This window comes from Hippocampus bargibanti, linkage group LG02 (genome assembly GCF_051943395.1).
Source record: "Hippocampus bargibanti isolate YZ-2025 linkage group LG02, ASM5194339v1, whole genome shotgun sequence".
NCBI classification, from domain to species: Eukaryota; Metazoa; Chordata; class Actinopteri; order Syngnathiformes; family Syngnathidae; genus Hippocampus; species Hippocampus bargibanti.
The window spans coordinates 25,870,923-25,894,847 of NC_142735.1; the positions used below are offsets into that span (position 1 = coordinate 25,870,923).

The following is a 23,925-nucleotide window of genomic DNA, read 5'->3' on the forward strand; positions in this document are numbered from 1 at the left end:
GATGTGTGTGTGTGTGTGTGTGTGTGTGTGTGTGTGTTTGTGTGTCTGCGTGTGCGTATGTGTGTCGGTGTGTGTGTGTGTACACACACACTTTTTTTCCAGATGATTTTCAGGAAAGTCCACTTTCGTTTCAGACTTAAGAAAAAACATATGAGCTGGTCATTAAAGTCCCCACAACGAAGGATAAATAGTTTCTCCTTGTCTTGCTGACATATGTGAATCCGACGTAAGATGACAGCAAAACAACCTACGGACATGAAAAGGGTGGCAAAGGAAAGGCTACTCAATCACTTCCGCACCCTACGAGGTTTAATCTCTCCTCCGTTTTTCTCCTTTCGTCCCATCCACTTCCTCACGCTCTCCGATTTAAGTGCACGGTATCGCAATAAACCACCTTGAAGCGACACGGCGAATACAACTTGCTTGCGGATGCCCTCCACTCATCCCCACTCACCGCACGACAGATGCAATCGCCGGCTTTCCCGCACGCTAGCCGCCTCCCCGCGTTAGCCACCTTCCTTCTATCTTTACTCGATACTTTTTTTACCCTTCCTTTCCGCCGATCAACGACAAGAAGGGAAAGTAGCTTCATTCACTTGAATATATTCGGGACATCCAATTAATATGCCGCTCTACACTCTTCAGGACCGGTCGTGCAGGACACGTTTTTTCATTCCAAGTGGGGGTTGGCCTACCACACCACACATCGGGCTGTTGCGATGATGGAACATTCAAATTCCCAATGTTCCTTAGGCTTGGGGCAGACACCCGCCATTAACACTTGTTTATGTTTGAGGGGTTACGTTATTCGGTGTTTTGGATTATTCAAATGAGGGGGCCCGCGGTTTTGCCTTGAGCGGAAAAATAAAAAAAACGGATTCTTGAGTCATGATGGCGGTTTTCTTTTTAAGGTAGCTATGCTAAACACACCTTTGGCTTATCAACCCAGTCGCTGTCGTTTGCCCGAAACGTCTTCTTGAGGCACTTAATGTTCCATACATACATGTTTTAATTTCATATCATGTCCAGAGAACAATATTGACTTTGGCAAAATGAAAAAATAGCAAGGGAACAGTGGTCATGTTTAAAATGAATCATTCATGACAATATTTTCTGTCCAGAGGAATTTGTCTTTGTGTTTTTCTATTTTGCCCCTTTGATCCTCTCACCAGATTTTTTTTCAGTTTTTTTTCTTTGTTTTTCCAAACATCATTCACAGAAATTTCCAAAGAAAAAGGCATATTGCAACAAATACAATTATTTCATGTGTGTGTGAGTGTGTGCGTGTGTTTGTGTGTGTTTGTGTGTGTGTGTGTGAGACAGAGAGAGAGAGAGAGAGAGAGAGAGAGAGAGAGAGAGAGAGAGAGAGAGAGAGAGAGAGAGAGAGAGAGAGAGAGAGAGAGAGAGAGAGAGAGTTTGCGGCTCTAAATCTTGCAATGCTTTTGCTCCAAAAACATTCACCGTTTAGTTGGAGAAAAATAACCCAAACATCATCTGTCTCACATTTGAACAGGGTCGCTCTTAGTCCAGGCTGCGAAAATAACGATGAATTCAGTGAATCACAGACAAATGGGTGTTGCGAAAATATAACCAACAAACAACAAAACAGATAAATATATATAGATATTCCCACGTGGAACAAGAACAGAAGTGCTTGACTCTAAAAGTCCTCACATAGGCGCACATAAACACACACAGGCACAGTGACACACATCCCGTCCGTGACTTTCCTTCGCATGCGCAGCAGAGCCGGTGAAAAGTTCCATCCTACACCGCCGCCATTTTGTAAATCCGTATCGAATGCATGGTAAGCCCACCGTTGTTTAATTATGTCCATCCGTGCTCCACCGTGTTGGCGCAGGCACTCATCCATCGATCGATCATGACAGGCGCAGGCAGCTCGGCATTTACTTTATGCTCCTATAATCCAAAGGCATGGCCTGCTAAAGTTCAGCCACGGAGGACGTACAGGTGTCACATCTTTTGTTGAGCCCAGTCCGAAAACCAATTTGACAAAGTCCAACCAGATAATTTTTTTTCTCCCCCCCTCGATTCATCCCCTGCAGTGTTGATCCAGTCCTGTGATGGCGCCTGATCCAGTGCAACCTTTCGCAGTGTTGTGTGGGATGTGGCGGGTTCGATTAGCGTTGACGCTTTTCTTGGATCCCCGCTGAGCTCTTAAAACCTTCCCGGTGTCTTTGTTATCGTCTCACTTCTCAGATTGTTTTTTCTCCCTGACTGGCTCTGTTGATTTCAATGCCATAAATCCCCCACCCCACCCTACCCAAAGCTATTTCCTAGATTTTTAGTTTCTTGAAATGAATTTCCTCCTTGATCTTCAGATACAATCTTCTTTCTGTCATTTGTAGTCTCGACTTCCTCCCAGAATGTTATACAACACTTTCCTCCAGGTCTTGGCTGCTCCTTCCTACCTCCTTCGCTCTCTCCCGTCCGATGCCCCCCCTCCCGGTATTGGAGTTGGAGTTGGTAGTGTTATAAGCGTGGATGTACCCGCGTTGAAACTCGCATCGTGCTCCAAAGGGTCCGGTGCTTTCACCTTCGTCACTGGTGCCGGAAGAACCTGTGCTGGCGGTGGAGGCGCACTGCACCAGCATCCCGTGGAGGGACTGGCTGCGCCTGGTCCATATCACGCTCAGTCGTTTGGCGTAACTGATGGCGCCGTAGCGTTTGGCCACGGAGGCCGCCGCATCGGTCGCCAGGGCGACGGAGGAACCCATGTCCAGCGAGTGGCGCCGTTTGGTGACTGTCCTGCGGGCGGAGTTGAGAGGTGACTCAGGGCTCTGATAAGCCTGAGAGGAGTTCCATTTGTCCCGGCCGGGGGAAGTAATCCTCCACGCCAGCATGTCGGAGTCTCTCAGTGGTGCTGCCAGGGAAAAACCGGCGCGGTTGGTCAATTCTCGTTCCAGACGGGGTTTAGAGCCTTCCCTGAAGCGCGACTGGCGGGGCAGGGTGGATGAAATCGAGGGGGAGTACTCAATCAGAGTCCTGTCGCTCTCCGCGGTGTATGGTGGCGCTTTGTCCGACTTCCGTTGCCGTACCACCAAGGCCATCTCCCCTCCTGCACCCGCCATGGTGGAAACCACGCCCCCCGCCGAAAGAAACTGCTCTAGGTTGACTCTTGGCTTGAACCTCGGCTTCGGGGGCAGTTTTGGGGGCGGTGAAGAACTGGAATCTGCAGGGTCCTTGTCCTTTTCGCCCTCCCCTGTTCTCTTGGAAGGCAGACCATTCGGGAGGACCACCATCATCATGTCACCGGAACCGTTGGACTGGTAGCAGCCACCGCCATCTCCTCCTTTATCCCTCACCGCCACGCCGCCCCCCTGACTGCAAAGCCCGCCTCCGACCTCTGCACCACCGTTGTGACACAGCATGTGGTCAGAGTGATCGCACACGCGGTGGCGAACCATCAACGCCACAGTGAACACCAGGAGGGTGACCACCACCACGCCACCCACTAAGATGGTCAGCGTTCCTCCCAGGAAGTGAGCCTGTAGAGAACTACAGGCCGGGTAAACGTCTTTGGTGGAAAACGTGGTGCAACCCAGCACTTTGGTCGCCGCCAGAGCTGCGATGGAGTCGTCGTAAATAGCTAGCACGCACAAGTTGTAATCCACTCCGGAGACCAAGTTCTTCAGCAAGAAGCGGTCACTGGTGGACGGAAGGATCCTGGCCAGGGTGAAAGGAAACGAAAGGTCATTTTTGCACCGTGAACATTTCTCAAGTCTATAAATATATGAACAATAAATTTCAATAAATCGCTTCACATTGTACTCTTTAATAACAGCTCTTGTCTCCTTACAGACAAGACAGACACAGTTGTTACATATTTTTCTGTGAAGTAATCGTCCAATTTTGACGTCAGGTCTCGCAGTCAACTACCCCCCTTTTGTTGATTGTCGCCATTTCAGAAAATTGGGGGGCTCATTCAGTCAATGACTCATATACTAATGTGCTTTTCCTGATTGAGCCTCTCGGTGGCAGCACTTATCACACTCAGGTAACAGCGCTACAGTCCAATGTATCAATTCTACATTCGGGCCAGAGGGTCATAAAGTTAAATAAAACATCTATAATAAAACATAACATAAAATATTGATTTTATGACACAGGCTGCGGGCCGAATGAAAATTGCCCACTGGCCGCATTTCGACTCTGGGCCGGACTTTGAACAGACCTGCCCTAAACGAATTCTGTGTCAAATCTGAGCAGTTCCCTTGTGCCAGCTTTCATAACCAGATGCCATTCAGTCACCATAGATTGACATCTGATGCTGGCACAAATCCACTTAGGAACTCCTCATAGCAAGCGGAGGCATGCGGGGGTTGCCATGGCGAAGGTTCGTTACTCGAGCCAATGGTGCAGCACTTGAAGTGAAAAGAATTGGCCAGTGCGCCATCCGACGGCACAGTCGTGATGAAGCTGCCGCACAGTGTACTAGAGGCGGGTAAATTGTAGCCCAAATGCCCCCCCACCCCTAAAATTAAAATGTCGAAGACTCTGAAGTGTCGATCCGAGTGCCGCTTGGTTTATATTCTGTGCAAAGATGGGCCGCGTGAAAACACACAAACACCTCGAGTCAAGCCTTACAGTGGTTTTCTTAGCCAATGTGCCACCCCCTCTCATCGTTTGGATTGGAATCATTTCCCGTTCGAAATGCGCTCCACCTCTGCTTCTTCAGATCTTTTGAATGTTCTGACCTCTGTCTTTGTCTGACTGCCCCTCTCCTCTCACCCTCTGAGCTATTTCAACAGTGGGCCACAAATCCTTTTGGCGTTCCTCGCCGGACGCTTCCTGACCTCGCGCCTTCTCCCTCTGCCTTTTATTTTTTTTCCACCAGACATTGCGCTACATCTCCATTAGGCGCAGCTATATCTACGCGTACCATTATTTAACAGCCAAGGTCGCGTCTTCTCGTTTCTCCCCTCCCGGCGATCTTTCCGTCTTTAGCTCGTTATCCCGTTGCTGCTCTCTTTGCCTTTGTCTCATATTTCCTCCCACTGATTTTATCTTCCACCAGTTTTTACGAGGCTGTGAATCTCCCTCTGCCTGCAATGTACAGACACCATTCACCAAAATGTCGTCGCGGAGCGTTTTAAAGTTTTCGCTCGCGGGACAACAAATTAGACGTCGGACCTGGCCCAAAGCGTGTCGATGAGGTGAATGGGCGTACATTTGGTACCCCATCACGTGGTAGGTGTGCGGTTTCTCAACTGCTCTAATTCCGGATAATCCCCCGCTGAGGCAGACTGACACACACAAAACACAGATGCTGGTGGGAGAGCGAGAGAGAGGAAGAGGGTGTATTAAAGTTGTCAGGAAGAAACTTAGGATGGGTGAGGGATGTTGTGTCAGAACTGGTGGCATAGAATTAAGTTATTATTAGTGCCTGTGATAGTGGGGGTAGTGGTTGAGGGGGGTGGTGATATTGTTCTCCATCATACTACTGGTTAGATTCCCTCTGCACCGCCAAGCAAGATGGGTGAGGCGGAGGGGGCAATAGAATGATTATCTCCTCTCGCGCCTGTCGTCCCGGCTGCCCTCATTTCTTCCTTTTTACAGATCGTGTTTGTTTACCATTTTCTTCCGTGTTTGCTCTGGATTCGCTCTGCCCGTTTGGTAGCTTGTCTGCCGCGATTGCGCGTGAGCTCTACTTCTGCTCTCCTTGATCTGTCTCTCAGCCGGCCCAACAGGCGACAATCAAACGTCCTCATACCTTTCTTAAAGCCTCCTTTTCTAATCGTCTTGTGTTCTTCATGACGGTACAGATTTTAATCAAACAAAGAATTGCCGTTTAACTGCATTCCGAGACTCTTGCACCTGCTCATTTTTGAATGAATTGACGAACCAAGACATTTTTTATTCTTCCTGCACATTTTCCTTTTATCCCAGTCTGAGGCTTCCTGACACTGTGTTCTCGCATGCGAGGGCGTCATTCGTGTTTTTGACGCATATTCCCCCCGCTTGGCTTTTTGATGATTTCCGATGCCTTTCCTTTCCAATGTGTGTCGGACCCTCTTTGTAACTGTGATCCACTTTCATTCTCGACCCGACAGTGCTCCTTGCTCTTTTAGTACATCCCATCCAGTAGAATTCGATCAGCTGGCATCTTATTTGTAAGTCAACAATCTCAAACTTGGGTATTAAACTCGACTGGCAGAATAAATGCCATTGTTAAATGCAGCTTATTTAGGTCTGTTTTGGTAACTTCTATTTTCTTTGACCGTAATGCACTTTTCCTTTGGAGTTAGCCAATCCGCCATGAAGCGTCTCCAGTTGGTCCACAATGCTGTTGCTTGCCTTTTGACTGGTACTCGTAAAAGGGAGCTTATACCCCCCTCCCCGCCTCTGGCATCCCTTCGCTGGCTCCTTAGGCATTTTAAAGTACTTATTTTTGAATGATATGATTTGTTTTGAAATCTAAAAATGGCCGGACCTCTCTGAGCTCCTACACACCTGCCTCTGTTCTGCAGGTCAAACGGTATTAGAAGTACAGAGAATTTAGCGGAGGCTCAGAGGGGATTGAGCCTTTTCTGCGGCAGGGGGGAAATAAATCAGTCAGTGAAATAGCCTTTTCTGTCCCACAAGCACAGTGCTGGGTGAAACGACTTTTAGTCCAGAAATGAGACACCTTCGGTCAAAGTACCAGATGGTACCATGCGGCTCAGGTTAAGTGGCGCCTCATTAACATGGAGGGACACCGTCTCCCCTGTTGTGCGTCCTTCAGGTGGGATGCACCTTAAAAAGAACCCGGCGCGATGTCGGTGACTCGAGGAAAGTGGCTCATCTTATCATGCCAGGCCCCCGGACAGCTCGAGCAGCTCCAAACAGATGCCAAACGCGCTCGCCATCCCACCTGGTCCTGTCATGCCACGCCGTCCAAATTAGACAAGCCGTGTCACCAGTGCCACCGACCTTCTGAAGAAATGATTCAATCTGGCAGACGTACCAAGTCCTCATTCAGGTTCAGTCTGCATTGTGAAGCCATCAAATTCATTTCTCGTTTCTGCTACCCTGAAGTTGTGTACAATACAGAACCAAGCTGGAGTGGCCTGAAAAAGCAAAGTAATGGCACTCTCTTCTTTCGACTTTTCCACCCTCTCGCTGGTGCGATATTGCGGTCGGCAGAGGCACCTTAATAGCATGATAGAAATCTATAGCGGAGATCCGTGGCTCCATCGTGGTTTGCCGTCTTTCATACGCTTCCCTGATTTGTTTCTTTATCGCTCCTCCGGGGACTCAATTTGCCTGCTTTGGCTCTCAAGTCCTTCTGACGTCTCATCTTCTTTATCAGTCATCCGCACCCACTGTCTCCGTTTCACCTTTTGGTAAGGATGCTATAGAACGGTTTGTTTGGATTTCTCCCCGGCGTGTTTTGTGATTTAAAACCGCACACCTCAAATGACGCTTCACGTTTCACGGGGCTTGGTCGGCATCTCAAACTTTTGCCTTTTCGAATGAAACGCAACTCGGATTGAAGAAAATTCATGTCATCCAGCATCTGCTCGAGTCCCTTTCTCAAGTCGCCCGATCTGCGAGCCCTTTTATGTCGTTAGCCACCAGTTCCTTCTATTGTTCTGAGTATTTGCCATGGAGAAATTAGCAAAGCTGATCAGCAAGGGAGCTCAGATCTCATTCCGTTCAATCATTTACTTAATTAGTTCTCCCTGCTTAATTGCTGCGCCTGCGCTGACGGGAAAAAAAGTCTCCCCGGGCTGAGAGAAAACTCAGCGCGTTTGTTTTGAGGTGCGATTTCTCTTTTTCTTTTGCTGACTTGATTGGATTTCCTTTTGCGTCCCCTCTTCTCACCCGCTTTGTCACCCCACTTTTTTGCCGAGCTCCCATTGCCTCTCAATCTTTCATTACATCTTCCGCCGAGCCCCCTCGCTTTCATCCCAGATGTGTTTTTCCGTCTAACTCTATTTCACTGATGGATTTATTTCCCCCCTGCCGCATTTTCCTAAAGGACCAGTCGGCCTGGCCGTCTCTCTTCGCCTCAGCCTCACCCGCATTATTCCCTTTTTACGGTCCTCCCTATCACTCTAATCTTTCTCGTGTGGGGGATTTGGTCAGAGTCAATCTTAGATCTTCCTCGTGTTTCTAAAAACCTCCGCTCTGTCCTCCAAAGCTGAAAATCGGCGTCTGTCCAAGCAATGTATTCAAAGAATGACCAGAAACAAGCTCTTGGAAGCTATATTGCTATCCGCACCCTCTATATGCCTCTGATTATCTTCTTAATATCCCGAGGGATGCCTCATTAAGCCCACGCTTGAGTAGCCCTCACAACGTGGCCATACGCTTCCCCTTGAAAGTAACAGCAAGCGGCGAACCAATACGTGGCACTGTGATCGAATGGGAAAAAGTCAAACTGACCTGTAGATGAGAGTTTCGTCGGCTGTGCAGTTGTATTGTATCTGGTACATCCACACAACGTACGCTCCGGGCAAAAGTCCCAAATCCCAGCGAACTTGAGCGGAGGTGGACGTTATTCCTTGCACTCCAACCGTCCGTCGGTCTTCTTGGTCGTCATCCTCCATGGTGCCATCGTCACCCCACTCTCCTTCGGACGCCCCACCCCCGTTGCTGTCTTCATCTTCGCCGGTAATTTGTTTCTCGTCCTCCAGTTCGGCGGTGCGCCCCAAGCCGTTGTTCATCCCGCCGTTTTTCCCCGTACTGATATCCGAGGATCCCGGATCGGTTCGTAAAATCCCATTGGTTACATTCCGGTTGGCCTTATTATTCACATTGTTATTCCCCGTGTTGCCACTCGCTCCGCCCCGATGAGGGAGGGGGATAATTTTCAGGTCCACGGAGGCGGTTGCTTCGCCAGCTGCGTTTATCGCGATGCATGTGTACGGCCCGTCGTCCCGGGCCACCGTCACCAAGATATCCAAGGTACCGTTGTTAAAGGAGCTGGTCCGCGACGAGTTTGCGATGATGCGATCGTCTGGTGATACCCAGTGCACCACGGGCTCAGGGTCTCCGATGGTGCGGCACTTGAGGGTGGCCCTCTGGCCTTCCAGAACCCACAGCTTGTGCGTGTGACGGGTGATGAGGGGGGGCTCGCATGTAAACTCCTCCTCAGGAATGGACCAGAAGTACCTGAGACAAGAGTGGAAAAGCCGACACGAAAATAGTGAGCCTGAGAGTTACCAATCATTGTGCTTCACATTTTTGTCTGACCTGTAATTTTAAGAGTGGTTATCGCTTACTACGATACTCTAAAAGATAATGCCAGCAGATGCTTTCCTCCTCAATACATTGCTGGCACGGCGTCATTTTAATGACACGCTCAGTCTGGAAAGCGACGGAAGATAAATGCGGAGACGATGCCAAGTGGCGGCGTAATGACTTTTACGGTGTTACATTTCCATGAATTATGGCACAGCCACTGTATCAACCATTAGTGGTGCATTATCACTCGATTGTGTTCGGTTTTCAAGACCTACAAGTTTGAGCTTCGCTTCTAATTGTCCAATTAAGGAACCGTAAGAGTTGTGGCGGAAATACTCAAACACGAGGCTAAACTCCAGACTAAAATAACCTGTTTGCTTGCACGTGTTTTGGGTGAAGATGTTCATTCCTAGCCGACGACTAAATGAATGTGTCAAAGTCAGGTGTCAAACTCAAGGCCTGGGTGCCAAATCTGGCCCGTCACATCATTTTATTCAGCCTGCGAAAGCAAATCAAGCATGTCAATTGCCATTATGCTTAACCAAAGATTCAAATACGGATGACCACAATCACAGTAATTATTCTTGACTTCAGATCTGAAAACTAGTTATTTATTCATTTGTTGTGCGTTCTGTATGTAATATGTGGAGGGGATTAAACATTCTAATGACTTCCCCAAATTCATAACGGCCTTCGAGAGGAAACCGTAACTACAATGTGGCCCGCGGCAAAAAATGAGTTTGACACCTCCGACGTATGGGAATATAAAAGTCAGGTGAAAGCCAAATACCTTCCAGCAAGGTGGATGGGCGTGGCGCAAGTCTCCATGTCATCACTGCGAACAAGCCGTCGGAGCCAAAGCAGTTCACAGTTGCAGTGCAGCGGGTTTCCCCCGAAATTCAGACTGATGACGGCATTGTAAGGGGTGGGGCTTATTGCACCTGTCTGGGATCTGGTGGGGGGAAAGAAACAAACTGTTTTACAGGAAGTAAAAAATATATGATCATGTTCATGTGTTAGTTTTTTTTTAATCAGTCCTTGCTTTGCCCTGACTCATCACCAACTTGCGTGCCAGAAATATTGCAAATTGCTTTAAAAAATCTCAGTCAAAAATCTCAGTCGCGCCGAGTTCATTGAGTCTGTCTCAGCCTGCTTGACAAGTGGAGCCCAGTAATTATTTTAGTCGCTGTCGATATTCCCCAAATGGTAAAGTCGCCTGTCTATGAATGTCATCGCCTCAACTTGCAAGAACCTCTCTTTGTCATTTCGAAGCCACTTATGCCTCTGCAACATATAATCTGGATGCGTCTGATGCCGCCGCGGTCATGTATGCGAAATGGAATGAGGACAGCAGATTTTGCCTAATCCCTCACTTGAACATCTGGCCCCACATGTCTTGTCTGTGTTGCTCTGTGGTGCAACAATTGTGAATAATCTGACAATTAATAGTTTGGAAGGGCATTATTTTGACTAAATTCCCATTTTGGGCAGGATGAGAGTAGTAGGGGGACACAATGAATGAATAATGGATCTACCTTGCAAAGAGGGGGTCCGGTGGCAAGGTTCTGAGCCGGTTGGATGTCATATCTAGCCTAGCAAGCTTGTACAATTCTCCAAAGACTCCCTCTGCGATGTGGTCTATGAGGTTGTGATCCAGATTCAATGTGTGCAGACTAGCCATGTTTTGGATGGACTCCCACGGTACTCTGTTGAAGTCAAACAGAAGATTGTTAAGCGCCAAAAGCAGCTGTCATCGTCTTCACAACCAGGGGCAACAAATTTGCTAATTTTCAATGATTTCTGGTTAGTTCCGCCAAATATCCAAACCTGATCTGTCACTCTTAATTTGGGTTTCCAGGATAGGTGGGGTAAGTGTGCCGATTGTAAGTCCCGCTGGACTTTAAGAACTTACTTTCGAAGGTTGTTATAGGACATGTCGAGATCCTCTAGCGTGAGTAAGAAGTCGTCAAACGCCTGCACTGACACCTTGACCAGCTGATTGTTGTTGACAATCAAATGTTGGAGATTCACCAATCCTGCCAGGTCCCTTGGGCCCACGATTGTTAAACGATTACCTGGAAAATCCAAGAGTATTAGGAAGTGACCCTGACGGTCGGTGGTTACTGTCGATTAACGGTTCTTAGGCTATTTACCGTCAAGATGCAAAGAACGGAGACTCTCCAGATCACCAAATGCCATTGGTCGAATCAGGTGGATGGTATTTCTGGACAAAGTCAAATCAACCAGTCCGGTCATGTTGACAAAGTCGTTGCCCCTGACCTCAGTGATGAAATTGTCAGCCAGCCGCAGCTCGACGGTACGACGGTCAACGTGCGGAGGCACGAAGAGGAGACCCTTGTCGGCGCACAGTGTGCTGAGCGATTCGGAAAGATTCCGACACACACAGTGGAAAGGGCAGGCCGAGACGACGCCCCACGTCTCACCCGCTCCGATCATGGAGGGCAGCAGGCAGCACGTGATCAGGGTCAACCAGTGAAAAGCCGGGAACTGGGTACTGCTCGGAGGTAATCTTTTTGAGGCTTCCAAGCAGGCGCAAGGAATAACTTTGCATGAGGAGGGCAGAGACGAGACCGAAATCGAGATTGTCGACAGAGGGAAGGTGGACTCCTGTGACTGTCGCTGTGTGTGAGGTGGTTGCTTCTGTCTGCTGGGATTTAGGGTTGGGGGGGCAGGCATGGTAGAAAGCCAGGCTATCCACAGACCTAAAGGGAATGAGAAAAAGACAGTTGTTGTCCAGCTGAGCCCTTTAACATTCAAAGTCAGCCACATCCCAACCATGTCCACATGCATCCACATCAAAGCAAACTTTGATACTTTTCAATAGCCGCTACCTTGCTAAACAACCCCACAAGGCCGAACACAGCCTGTCCCCATGGTAACAGTTACCTAGAAACCCGTAAGAGAGAATTCAGCCTGTGTTTTATCACGGGACAGTTTCTTAAGGACGAGGGTCAGGGAATTGAAATGGGTTACATGCCTTAATTGTACTGCCAAAATAGCAACGGCATCTTCAGTTGGTACTGATTACACTCGATATCACACTTATGGTGTGGCAAGGTGTAGAGATGAGTCATTGAAGCTGATTGTCATGCATACGGGTTTCCTGGCAACATTGATCCCGAAAAGGGGGACAGCGAGCGTTGATCACAGGCAGAAGCGTCGTATTCAGAAGTCACTTGATGACACTTTTCAAACTTGCGACTCCGGCCGCCACGGTCATCTATGATGCCGTGTTTATATTCTGGCACTTAACGTTGCCACCACCGTGAGGTTTGCTCGCTGTACGTGAAACCGGAAAACTGTTGTCATGTTTGATTTGACTGAATGACCGAGGATGACAGTTTCAAGTTTACCTCAGATCAAATTGCTGTTCCGCTTTCAACTTGGGAACTGAATTGTACTCCTGATGATTTGATCACACCTTTGGGCAGTGAAATGCACTCCCTCTGTCTTGCAGCGTCCCATCACTCTTTGTCATCTATTGACTCCCGCAAAATGCTGCTCCTCATTTTTTTCCGTCTTACTCACTTGGCTCTGTCTCGAACCCGTCGTGCCTCTCGCGCTGCTGTAACTTTCGACAATTTCTCTGCCCTTGAGGCAACCCAAGGATGGCGGCATTATCAGTCACAGCGCTTCCTCTCCGCATGTTTCCATCTCTCGGCAATCTTTGGTACGCCATAACCTCCGCGCTTGCTACCTCCTTTCATGCTTCGAGCCGGGCTCACCCTTTGCGCCTACAATATTCCAACCCTTCTTGGCCATCATCACTGTGCGGACTCTCTGTTTTGGAAGCTGCCTTTGAAAGGAATGATCGATGGAGGTTTATGAGAAACGCTCGGCTCCTCTTCCCACTGCCATTGTTTGCCACCTCCACTTCTATCTCCTCCTAGCAACCCACATTCTTCACTTCACTCATTGATTTTCTTGTAATGCGCATTGACCATTTGTGGGCCATGCATTTGGTACGTGGGCCATAAGTAATCCATTTCTCTCTATTGTGACAATCATGTCCTCGGAATGGATCAACACGAGACAAAAACGCAAACTACTTAGCCATGTACATCATCTCAAAGAGTTTCCAATCAATATTTATATGCTACCTTGATAGTCTTGAGATTTCATTGGACTTTGGACATGTTCAGGGCAAACTGTGCCTGAAGTAGCAAAGAGACCCCAGAACGTATTTGGCCCACAATTAACACAGACATTACTCGAAACTGACAAGTAAATTGCCCAAATGCAAATTAACAAGCCTGCGGGATTATTTTCTCGGTATGATTGATATTTTGCCTGTCTTAAAAACTAAACTTTTGCCTGTGACATCCAAAAGTATTGAAGAGTAACACTTCATTCATCTCCAACCGAAATAATGAATAAAAATCTGCCAGGGTACTGAAAGCACATTTTTTTAATTGGAACATCAAAATGAAGCTACTCACCTCAGTAGTGAGATTTTATTTTCTTGCTTCAAGGAAGGACACAAATTGTACCATGTGTATGTGCACTATATTCATTGCCACGAGTCTTCACGGTGTTCTATTGTATTTCAGGTATTCTGCGTTCCATCTATTTTTGGCAATGCCTCGCTTGGCGCTACCCCGAATGAACCGCCGGAATAATTGCAACAATACAAAGGAGTTCGCCGAACCCCAACGTTTGGCGCATGCCCTACAACAGCGACGTTCTACCTGCCCTGACTGAAGTTCCGTTTTCCATCCCCGTTAACTTAAGAGGTCAAATTGAGCGACAGTAGAGTCATTAGCTTCCCCCCATGAAAGCTCTGTCACTGCAAAACGTGAACCCGACCCGTGCAATTAAAAGGAACTTGGGCTCAAAGTCTAAAGTGCCTTGTTGTTTTCACAGAGTAGACCTATTGCACTTTAGGACTTCATTTCTTTTCGCCTTCAGTCTGTAATCCCCCACTGAGGACCATAAATGTCAAGCCCTCATTAAATGCCAACTACAATTTACAATCTTAAAACACATTGTGTGTGTTTGTGTGTGTGTGTGCGTGTGTGCGTGTGGGTGTGTGGGGGGTGTGTGTGTGTGTGTGTGTGTGTGTGTGTGTGTGTGTGTGTGTGTGTGTGTGTGTGTGTGTGTGTGTGTGTGTGTGTGTCTGTGCGTGTGTGTGTGTGTGTGTGTGTGTGTGTGTGTGTGTGGCTCTATTTTGCATGTGTATTCTCTCATCGAGAACATCCGTTGGAGCAACTACCGTGGCCTTCCGAAATGCCACCGGTCCCTAATGGACTCCAAATGGCCGACGCTGCGCTATTGATAAGGCGCTGTATTAAGGGGCCCGCAAAGCCACTTATCGTAATCTTCCGATCTGCTGGGACCATTGGCAATAAAAAGGTGGCAGATCAAGAAGCCAGATGACTCATGTGCGCAAACACGCAAAAGAAAAAAAAGGCAGCGATAAAGTGGAGTCAAAGAGAAGAATGATTTCCATCACACAATGCCCCCAGTATTAATTGTGCGTTTGCATGCACCACAACAGTCTCCCACGCAGTCGTAATTATAGTGAGGCCGACAGATTCTCTCTTGCTCGCTCTCTCTTTTACCCACCCCCACCTCTCTCTGTCTCGCTCTTTGGCTTTTTTTTAACACAGCGCCCACGTAGGCCTCTTGTTGTGGCAGTCGTGTGCACGGAAGCCCCACTCATCCTTTTGATACTCTCGCATCTTTGTCACCCCTGCTGTCAAATTTCAGACGCCTTCTTGATGGTCCGCCGCAATGTATAGATAGCACAGAGAAGAGGAAGCCCGGTGGGAAAAAGGGAAGTGGGGGGGGGGTCGCCGACCGCAGGTGAAGCAGCGAGGCGGGTAGAAAGAAAAAGAGGTCAGTACGTATGCGTGAAATATGTAAAGACGGTAAACAGGTGAAGGCTGTCATCCATCATGACTCGCCGCAAGGGCGGGAGGATGCGACGAGTCGGTTTGATGAGGGGTGGGGGTGGATGGCGGGGCTTGAAATGAGTTTGTGGGAGGCGCCCCGAGGGGCAGTCAAGCAGCCGTTGCTGCGAGTGAAAGTCGGATTGCGCCCGACTTGTATCGGTGGCTGTTGTCTCCTGGCTGCATGGCCCCGCGTTAATGACTCCACTTGTGCGTCAAATTACTGACTCATGCCCCCAGAGGCTGTCGCAACATTGAAAAGTGACCTCATCTTTGCATCTGCCCGTGTTTCTTTGTTTGTTTGCAATTAAGCGCCATTTGATTCCATGAAGGTTGGATCATGTCATCGCTAATTTCCTCACACACGGGTAGAAAAGGGGCACCTTGTGGGATAAAAGAGCATTTAATTGTTCCTTTCTGTCTAGCTGTTCGACGATGCCGGAGCGAGGGCACCGTTGTCTGGTGTCTTCTCATATAATTGCTTTGAAGTGGCAGAGATAAGTTCAGAAACTAATACGGCGCGGCGTTCTATCTCCCCTGGACGATGGCTGAAAATGTGGCTCCAAGTGAGGCCTGGTGATATTTGCAAATGTGCAGTGGAACTGTCAAATGTCAACTTCTGGACATGCAGATCATGAGCTGAAATGTGTCTTCAGCACTCGTGGCACACAACAAGCCACTCTAAAACAGCCGCGTCAGCCCGAAACAGGTTTACAACTGCATTCTGGCTGTCGGCTGATTTGCATTTTCCATTTCACCATGATATGCACACATTCATGGCGTGCAACGAGGCACTCTGAAGCAGCCGCGTCAGCCCAAAATGGGTTCACAACTGCATGCTGGCTATTGGCTGACTTCCCTTGTGATTTCACCATGATACGCAAACACTCATGGTATGCAATGAGGCACTCGACCTCAAACAAGTGTGATGTATTTCCAAACAAATCACACAAATCCACCTGACAGGGACTTTGAATAGGTTGCATGTTCACCTCGCACGGAGAGAAGCAGTTTCTCACCCTAAATCGGTGGGACCCCCTCACAGGAAGTGTTGCTTTGCCTCCATTGCTCAAGATTTTGTTTTCAATCAGACGCCGGAGGTGACCTCGGTGCCTTCTCTCCCTCGTCACTTTCCCGACCGACAATGTTCCCTCGAAGCTACTCAGCGCAAAAGAACATCTATGCAGTGCACATTTTGCAATGTAACTCAATGCCGTACAGTTCACGTACGCTACTCAGCCAATCGGAGCAGGACGGCGCGAATGTGCCCTGCCCATACGCGCCGTGATATTGGCGTGAAACTGGTGTTTGGCCACAGCTTACACATTAGTGATGGGAATTCCGGCTCTTTTCAGAGAGCCGGTTCTTTTAGCTCGGCTCACTAAAAAGATCCGGCACTTTTAGCTCACAAATGGCTCCTCAGTTTTTTGTGCTTAAATTAACTACCAAAAATCATGTAAAATTATGTGAAAAACAAATTACGCATGTAAAAAATACACTCTATCAAATATTTTTATTTATATGTGCACAGAGAGCATCCACAAACTTTCACTTTCGCTGTGGTTACTCTGGTCTGATGATCAGCTGTCACTAATTTGCTTCTTATATCAACAAAGCTATCATACCAACTTGGAAAAAATATATTTGAATAATAATAATAACAACATAATGTGATAATTTTGTCCACCTGTCTACCCTAACCCCCCTCCCCCTCCTCCTCACTGCTGCGTGTGTCTGTACTTCTCCCCTCCCTCCTCTACCATGGATATCGACCAATCACGTGCGGCTTTAACCGAAGACTGGGAAGGGAATAGAGGACAAAAAAAAGTTGGATCCCATTTCTGCCTCCTTGTTCGGAACCGGCTCTCTTCCTTCACTTCAGAGATCCGGCTCTAAGAACCGGCTCGTTCGCGAATGACACATTACTAGTACATGTCTGATGTTGCTCACAGTGGTCCTCAGTGTGCTCAAGGAGCTTGTGTGTCTGCTCAGACACATGAAAAATTAGAGGGAATATTGTCAACCGACTAAAAATGTTTCTGGGATTGTAAAATGTTTGCTTCTCCCCGTCCGTCGTCTTTGCCGCCGGTTCTTTCCTCTTGGAAAGTGCGCGGAAGCTCGCGGGGGATTCCACTTTTGTACGCTGACGATAAACCGAAGTGGCAAAGAACAGAGGTGGCAGTGATTTTCTTTGGCACTCGTGTTGGCTCACACAGAAGTTGAACATGATCCGGAATGAAAAGCTCCCATTTCGCATATGCCCTCAACGTAGTCTCGATGAGTATGAGCCTCACTTGCGCTTACCCCACCGCCCATCCGCCCTCCTCCCTCCATCTTTTTGCAATGCATCACTGTCATTGACTGACTACTAGCATGTCAATATTTTTTCCCCCCATTGGTGGTGCTACAGAGCGGACTCGATATTGTTTCGCTTTTATTCCAGGTGGTCCGATTGCAAAAGCGAGTGGGATTGGATTGCACACTTGCATAGTTTTCGGTTAAATTGTAATTAAGAGATGTTGAGGGGGGGATTCGTGTGAATACCACATAAGGATACTTGGGATCAGTGTGGGCTTTCAGCAAGCGTACACATGAAAGACTTTCCCTTCCTGAAATGAACGACAACCCAACTGCCCTTCATTAATTTTTTTCCACACCGTGGACTCCAATGTTGGGGAAAATAATTACTCCAATCCACGGGAGTCCTCCGCCCACATGCCCACCTCCAAAGTTGCAGACACACCACAACGAGAACGCATTTGAGTCCACGCTCATAAATTTGCATATGCGTGACACGATGTGGAAAAAAAATGGACCTGCCCCCTGTGGATGCACCTGAGGTGCTTTCACGACCCCTTTCCTTGTTAATGTTTTTTTACCCTTCTAGATTTTCCTACTCTGATGCAACCCCGTTTTGGCACAAGGGCCGCATTGTCTGTCAGTTTTTTTCACATGTCGAGGCCATTTTGCCAGGAGCCAGAAATGAAGCTACGCCAAAGCTGAGTTGGTGAGACGCTCACTCACATTCGCACCTTGATTTGCTTACAGCTCAACAAAAGTAAATTTGAGCGTGTTTGTGCGTGGCCGTGTAATTCTGTTGGCTTCTGGGCTTTCTTTAGAGGTGGGTTGGCTTGCAAGGGCTCAGCTCCCACCGTGATCGGTCGATGACATGTCAACCAGACCCATTGATTGCGGTGACTGTCGTATTGACACATGCGACACACACAAATGGCTGAGTGAACCCTTCTTCTATATTGTTCCCATGGGGAAGATTACACGATAGTTTAACTTGACTCACTGATCATGAAGCGGCACTCCGTGGTATTATTATTAAAAAAAAGGATTTCAAGATAGGATTTTGTATTCCTATCTTAATGGTAGAGCTAAAAATCATCTAGTTTTTTAGCTTAATGCTTATGTTAAATGGCATTTATGCTGCAGTGAAGCAACCAGATAGTTTCTTGGCTTAATGCTACGCTAAATAGCATCTACATTGGAATAAAGCAGGGGTGTCAAAGTCATTTTTTGCCGCGGGCCACATTGTAGTTATGGTTTCCTCTCGAGGGCCGTTATGAATTTGGGGAACCCATTAGAATGTTTAAATCCCTTCAAATATTACATATAGAGTACACAGCAAATTAATGAATAACTCATTTTCAAATCTGAAGTTAAGAATAATGACTTTTATTGTGGTTGACATCCAAAAATATTAAATTTTGGCTCAGATTTTAGCAATCATCATGGAATTTAACAAGTTTGATTTGCTTTCGCGGGCCGAAAAAAATTATGTGACGGGCCGGATTTGGCCCGCGGGCCTTGACTTTGACACCTGTGGAATAAAGCAAGCGGACTTTAGTTTCTTAGCTTAAACCAAAATCTAAATAGCATCTATGTTAGGTTAAAGGAACCAGATTTTATTTTCTTAGCTTAATGCTAATGCTAAATAGCATCTACGTTAGTGTAAAGCAACAGGATTTTAGTTTCTTATCTTAATCCTAATGCTAAATAACATCGATTTTGCGGTAACCAGATTTCACCTTGTTAGCATAATGCTAATGTTAAATAGCATCTACGTTAAGGTAAAGCAACCAGGTTTTAGTTCCTTAGCTTAATATTAATGCTAAATAACATCTAGGTTGCAATAAAGCAAAAATACTTCCGTTTCCGAGCTTAATACTATATACTATATATAATACGATGCTAAATCGTACATATGTTAGAGTAAAGCAACCACGTTTTAATTTCTTAATTTAATGCTAATGATAAATCACATCCATTTTGGGGTAGAGCAAACAGATTGTAGTTTCTTAGCTTCATCCTAAAGATAAATAGGATTTATGTTAGGGTAAAGTGACCGGGTATTAGTTTCTTATCTTAATACTAAAGCTAAATAGCATCTACGTTCGGGTAAAGCAACCAGATTTTAGTTTCTTAGCTAGATGCTAATTCCAGGTAGCGTCTATTTTGCAGGTGCCGTAACGCATTGAACACCAACGATCCAGAGACAATACATACTCAATGTTATGTTGTTAGTTTGTGCTTTAGGGTTTGTCGTTTTTGTTTTATTCCATCCTTTATTTTTTTAAGGTTCTAATACGTAGTTATTCAGCCGTATAATGGCACAATAGTTGAGTTCCTCAAATGCCGACATTGCACCCATGTCACTCACTGCCTACCTTCCCCCTCAAGCCTCGCCGTTGCCCGCTTTCTTTCATCGCTCTCTCCCAACGCATCTCTCCGTCTGTCGCCCACCGTTGCCGTGGTTTCCCGCTCATCAGGCACCCGTTGTGCCCAAACAGACTGTTAACATTTTAATTACTCATCCTCTCAACCTCGCCACAGTAAAACAAACCAGTGTTCACTTAGCTCTGCTTTCGCTTTTTGAAGAAAGCAGCCAGCCGATAGCCCCCGCCTTCCCTGCTCCGAATCAATCTTCCATTCACATGCCTCGGCGGCCATTCCGACACCCGCATGCTCTCTCCTCCTTCCATCCACTCTGCTCATTTTGACGGCAAGCGTCCCCATCTGCTGGCGTCTCGGAATGACAGACGCCTTCGTCAAACAGTGACGAGATAACTGAAGGTATGACAAAGGCTTCCACCGCTCCGGCCATATGATGCTCACCCTAAATGGATCACCGCTGGGAATGCTAAAGCCAATTAGCGCTTGCTATGCATTCACGCGAAGGCGCTACATGTTATATATTTTTTTCCTTACAAGTTGTAAAGAGACTGCAACATATCTGGCACAGCAATTAGGTCGAGTCGAGCATACAGCTCAGCCAAGGCCAACAATTGAATTCAGCACACAACGGTCCGCCTTCATAAATAGCTGCCTCCTACACCCGGAATACTGTTTGCGGTATTTTATAGGTACATACCTGACTCAAAGAACAAGGCAACCAAAACATATCTTCACTTGGCCTTTGTGCTGCTATTTCCAATGCGGCTACAATAACAAACAGCCATGCTTTTTATTGAAATGACTCAGCTCCTCTAGTCTCATCAGTGCGGCGCTAATATTCAACGTTCATTGCAGATGATAAAGAATATGACTGAGTGAATGTTTTTCTTGTCATCTCCATTTATTGTGATAGTAAACGGATTCAGGCCTTTTTACAAATGCTATTTTATTTATTTGTTTTAAATTTTATTTGGGAGGCACTTGGGCTGCATTGATAATATACATGTATATTGTATTATATACAATACAATACAGTACATATTGATTTATGTAGCGCTTCAACAACAAGCTGTCACAAAGCGCTTAACATGGACGGCTAACATGCTAAAATACACACCCACACACACACACATATATATATATATATATATATATATATATATATATATATATATATACAGTAAAGTCTCGTTATATCGATATCGGATATATCGATAGTCCCGGTTATATCGATACTATTTCTATGCACGCACGGAGAAAATTACATGCAAACAGGGTCGGCTATATCGATAGTCCCGGTTATATCGATATTTTTTTGGACTCCCTTGAATATCGATATAACGAGACTTTACTGTATAGACAAAAAATATTTCAGGAGCTCAAGTAGATGACAGACGTTTTTCATGTCTTTGCTCGCTCACCCCATTCATCTCTCGGGACTGTCACTCCTCAAAAATGTCTACAAATGAATCACGGTTATTACACTCCCATCAATGAATCCCTCATCACATTTTTCTCTGACCTCTTCATCCTCATCATGTTGCGCCAACCTCTTCTCCCTTTTCATTCTCTCTGCATTAGCTCCTCTCCTGGCTTTATCTTTGGTTCTCTCTCTCTCTCTCTCTCTCTCTCTCTCTCTCTCTCTCTCTCTCTCTCTCTCTCTCTCGGCGAGTCTCGCGGCCCTCTTATCCTCCCATACATCCACTCAGTCGGTTTCCTGTGTCAGCGGGCCAAATAAGTGCAAGCGTGCGCGTATGCATGTGCGTGTACGCTTATGTAAAATCTCCCAGAGGTTGCCGCCCGGAGCCCCAAATCCCGGCATAGCGACACCCAAACGACACGCCATGCGAGATTACATTGAGGCTTGTGAGCAAGTGATACAGAATCTGGCTCAAACACACATACGCGTTTCCACGCTTGCATGCTTGCACGCGGTGGGTGAAGAAAGTTCTCATGGGAGTAAAGCATGAAAACCCCCAATTAAAGGTGTTAGTAGATGAAAATGGAAAGGAAAAGCTAAAAATAACCCGCACATAAGCCGCACTGACATTTCCATCTCATGTTGTGACCAAGACGCATCTGTTTATTATTTATAGGACCACCTCAGTGTGTACCAGCGTGTGTTTGTGTGTGCTTTGGAGACAATGTGTAGAATTCCTTCCCTACTTGATTATTCACCACGGGGGGCTCAAGTGCGTTCATTGATTCACCTTTACTGAACCAATATATGTTGTATTGTGTGTGTGTGTGTGTGTGTGTGTGTGTGTGTGTGTGTGTGTGTGTGTGTGTGTGTGTGTGTGTGTGTGTGTGTGTGCGTGCAACACTTCGCCCCCTAGGTTAGGCCACCAGGGGGCGATATTGAGTCACAAGGATGCAATGCTTAGATCCCCTGACACTGCCATCATTTATAGTTCCAACCATCCTTCCATAATCCGAGCCATTTAGCTTCACAATCGCAGCCTATCTGACATATCTTCAGGGACTCTGTGGGGGCCACCCTGAACCATTAGGCACCCAATCGTAGGCCCACAGCGTCCAACAACAATCCATTGTTACACTCACTCCTAGGCACAATTTGTAGTGTTCAATCAGCTGGCCATGCATGCTTTTTGTAATGTGGGAGGAATGAGGAGTACCAGGAGAAAACCCAGTTACGCATGGGAAGAACATGCAAACTCCACACAGGAAGGCGAGTACCCAGAATCAAATGCCGAACCTCTATACTGTGAGGTTGACGTGCTTAGTCATCCATTGCACCGCCCTCATTTCTAGATTTGGAGTGACCTTTTAATTGTCAATTGATTTGATCGGTAGATTGAAACTAACTTTAGAAAAGACCACTGTTTCAGCCATAAATTTCATTACTCTCACACCATACCGAACAGCCACATAGTCACAAAAATAAAGCCATTCATAAAGCAAGCCGGAGCAAATCCCAGTCTAAAAAAAGCAATATTTCAAATTCTGAAGAATAATTGAAGGATTTTTGTCCTTTTGTGCTTTTTAAGTTTCATCATCAATCGTAGTATCCAAAATGCTGCGTGTCATCTGTCGCTGACAATGGCTCACTCCGATTGGCTGTCAGCCAGCGAATCCAAATCATCACGTGAGATAGAAGTGGGGAGGAAAGTTGTATGTGTGTGTGTGTGTGTGTGTGTGTGTGTGTGTGTGTGTGTGTGTGTGTGTGTGTGTGTGTGTGTGTGTGTGTGTGTGTGTGTGTGTGTGTGTGTGTGTGTGTGTGTGTGTGTGTGTGTGTGTGTGTGTGTGTGTGTGTGTGTGTGTGTGTGTGTGTGTGTGTGTGTGTGTGTGTGTGTGTGCATAAAAAGGTCTTACCTTTTCTGTCTGTGCTTCACAACTAGAATCAGCTCCACATGTTGGCCGCGTTGTTGTTGTGTCGGCGCATGGCTGTCGTTGCGTGTGTATATGTTCTTCCCCCAGGTGCTTTTGTGCCTCAAGGGGGGGGGGGCTGGAGTTTGAATAAGATTTAAGTTGCAACCCGTCCTGGTCCCTTCCTCACCGCCGGCATCAAAAAGATATGCGAAAAGCCAATCGGGTTTGCAAAATGTCCACAATATCCTTTTAAAGCGTCAACGGCGTTGAGAGAGAAGCTGGAAAATTCCGAATGATTCTCCCGATCCAGGGCCCGTTATTCCGCAATGAAGGCCTCACTTTGAAGAAATTGGGATCGGAGGAGGGAATCCAAGAATCCACTTTGGCTTTAAATCCTCTTCAAGGCCATTTTGATACGACTTCCTTGAGGCGGAATTGAATGTCTATTTCTTAAAGGCTTCACATGGGCCCACGTTGGCATCCGCACGGCAGCGACGGGTTTCTCTCTTATGGGCATGCGCATCCTCACGCATGCCGAACGCTTTATTTATTCATCGTCTTCTCACGCCGCTTATGTCCGGGTGCTCCACTTGGATCATCAATATCTGTCCCCCCTCCACCCCTCCCACCTCATTTGTCGTCCGGCGACTCTTTGACCTTGGCGAGAGGGCGTGATAACCTACGAGGGGAAGAGGAGTAAGAAGGTGATTCTGTTGTTGTGGCACCTACGCCCCCCCCCCCCCCCCCCCCCACGCCACCCCTCCCGTCTGTCATCTGCTCCGTCAAATTCCCCCTCACTTCTTTGCAA

The 23,925-nt window shown here is 47.0% G+C and overlaps 2 protein-coding genes across 4 annotated transcripts in view; one reads left to right on the plus strand and one right to left on the minus strand.

Moving 5' to 3' along the window:
- Positions 1 to 23,196, minus strand: LOC148902184 (leucine-rich repeat and fibronectin type-III domain-containing protein 4). Of its 3 annotated transcripts, none has more exons than XM_088990517.1 (7): positions 19,781 to 20,512; positions 11,346 to 11,915; positions 11,105 to 11,267; positions 10,728 to 10,898; positions 9,983 to 10,144; positions 8,392 to 9,120; positions 1 to 3,687 (listed from the first exon to the last, which is right to left on the minus strand). In XM_088990517.1, exons 2-7 carry the CDS (start codon positions 11,887 to 11,889, stop codon positions 2,391 to 2,393), a joined length of 3,066 nt encoding a protein of 1,021 aa, XP_088846643.1. In that variant the 5' UTR covers positions 11,890 to 11,915; positions 19,781 to 20,512; the 3' UTR covers positions 1 to 2,390. The 3 variants fall into 3 exon arrangements, with proteins under 3 accessions (XP_088846643.1, XP_088846642.1, XP_088846641.1); XM_088990516.1 differs by lacking the exon at positions 19,781 to 20,512 and adding an exon at positions 13,653 to 13,787; XM_088990515.1 differs by lacking the exon at positions 19,781 to 20,512 and adding an exon at positions 23,121 to 23,196 and having other exon boundaries at positions 2 to 3,687.
- pcxb (pyruvate carboxylase b) overlaps positions 1 to 23,925 on the plus strand; it is a 174,457-nt gene that overhangs the window by 108,807 nt on the left and 41,725 nt on the right. The gene's annotated exons all lie outside the window — the stretch shown is intronic.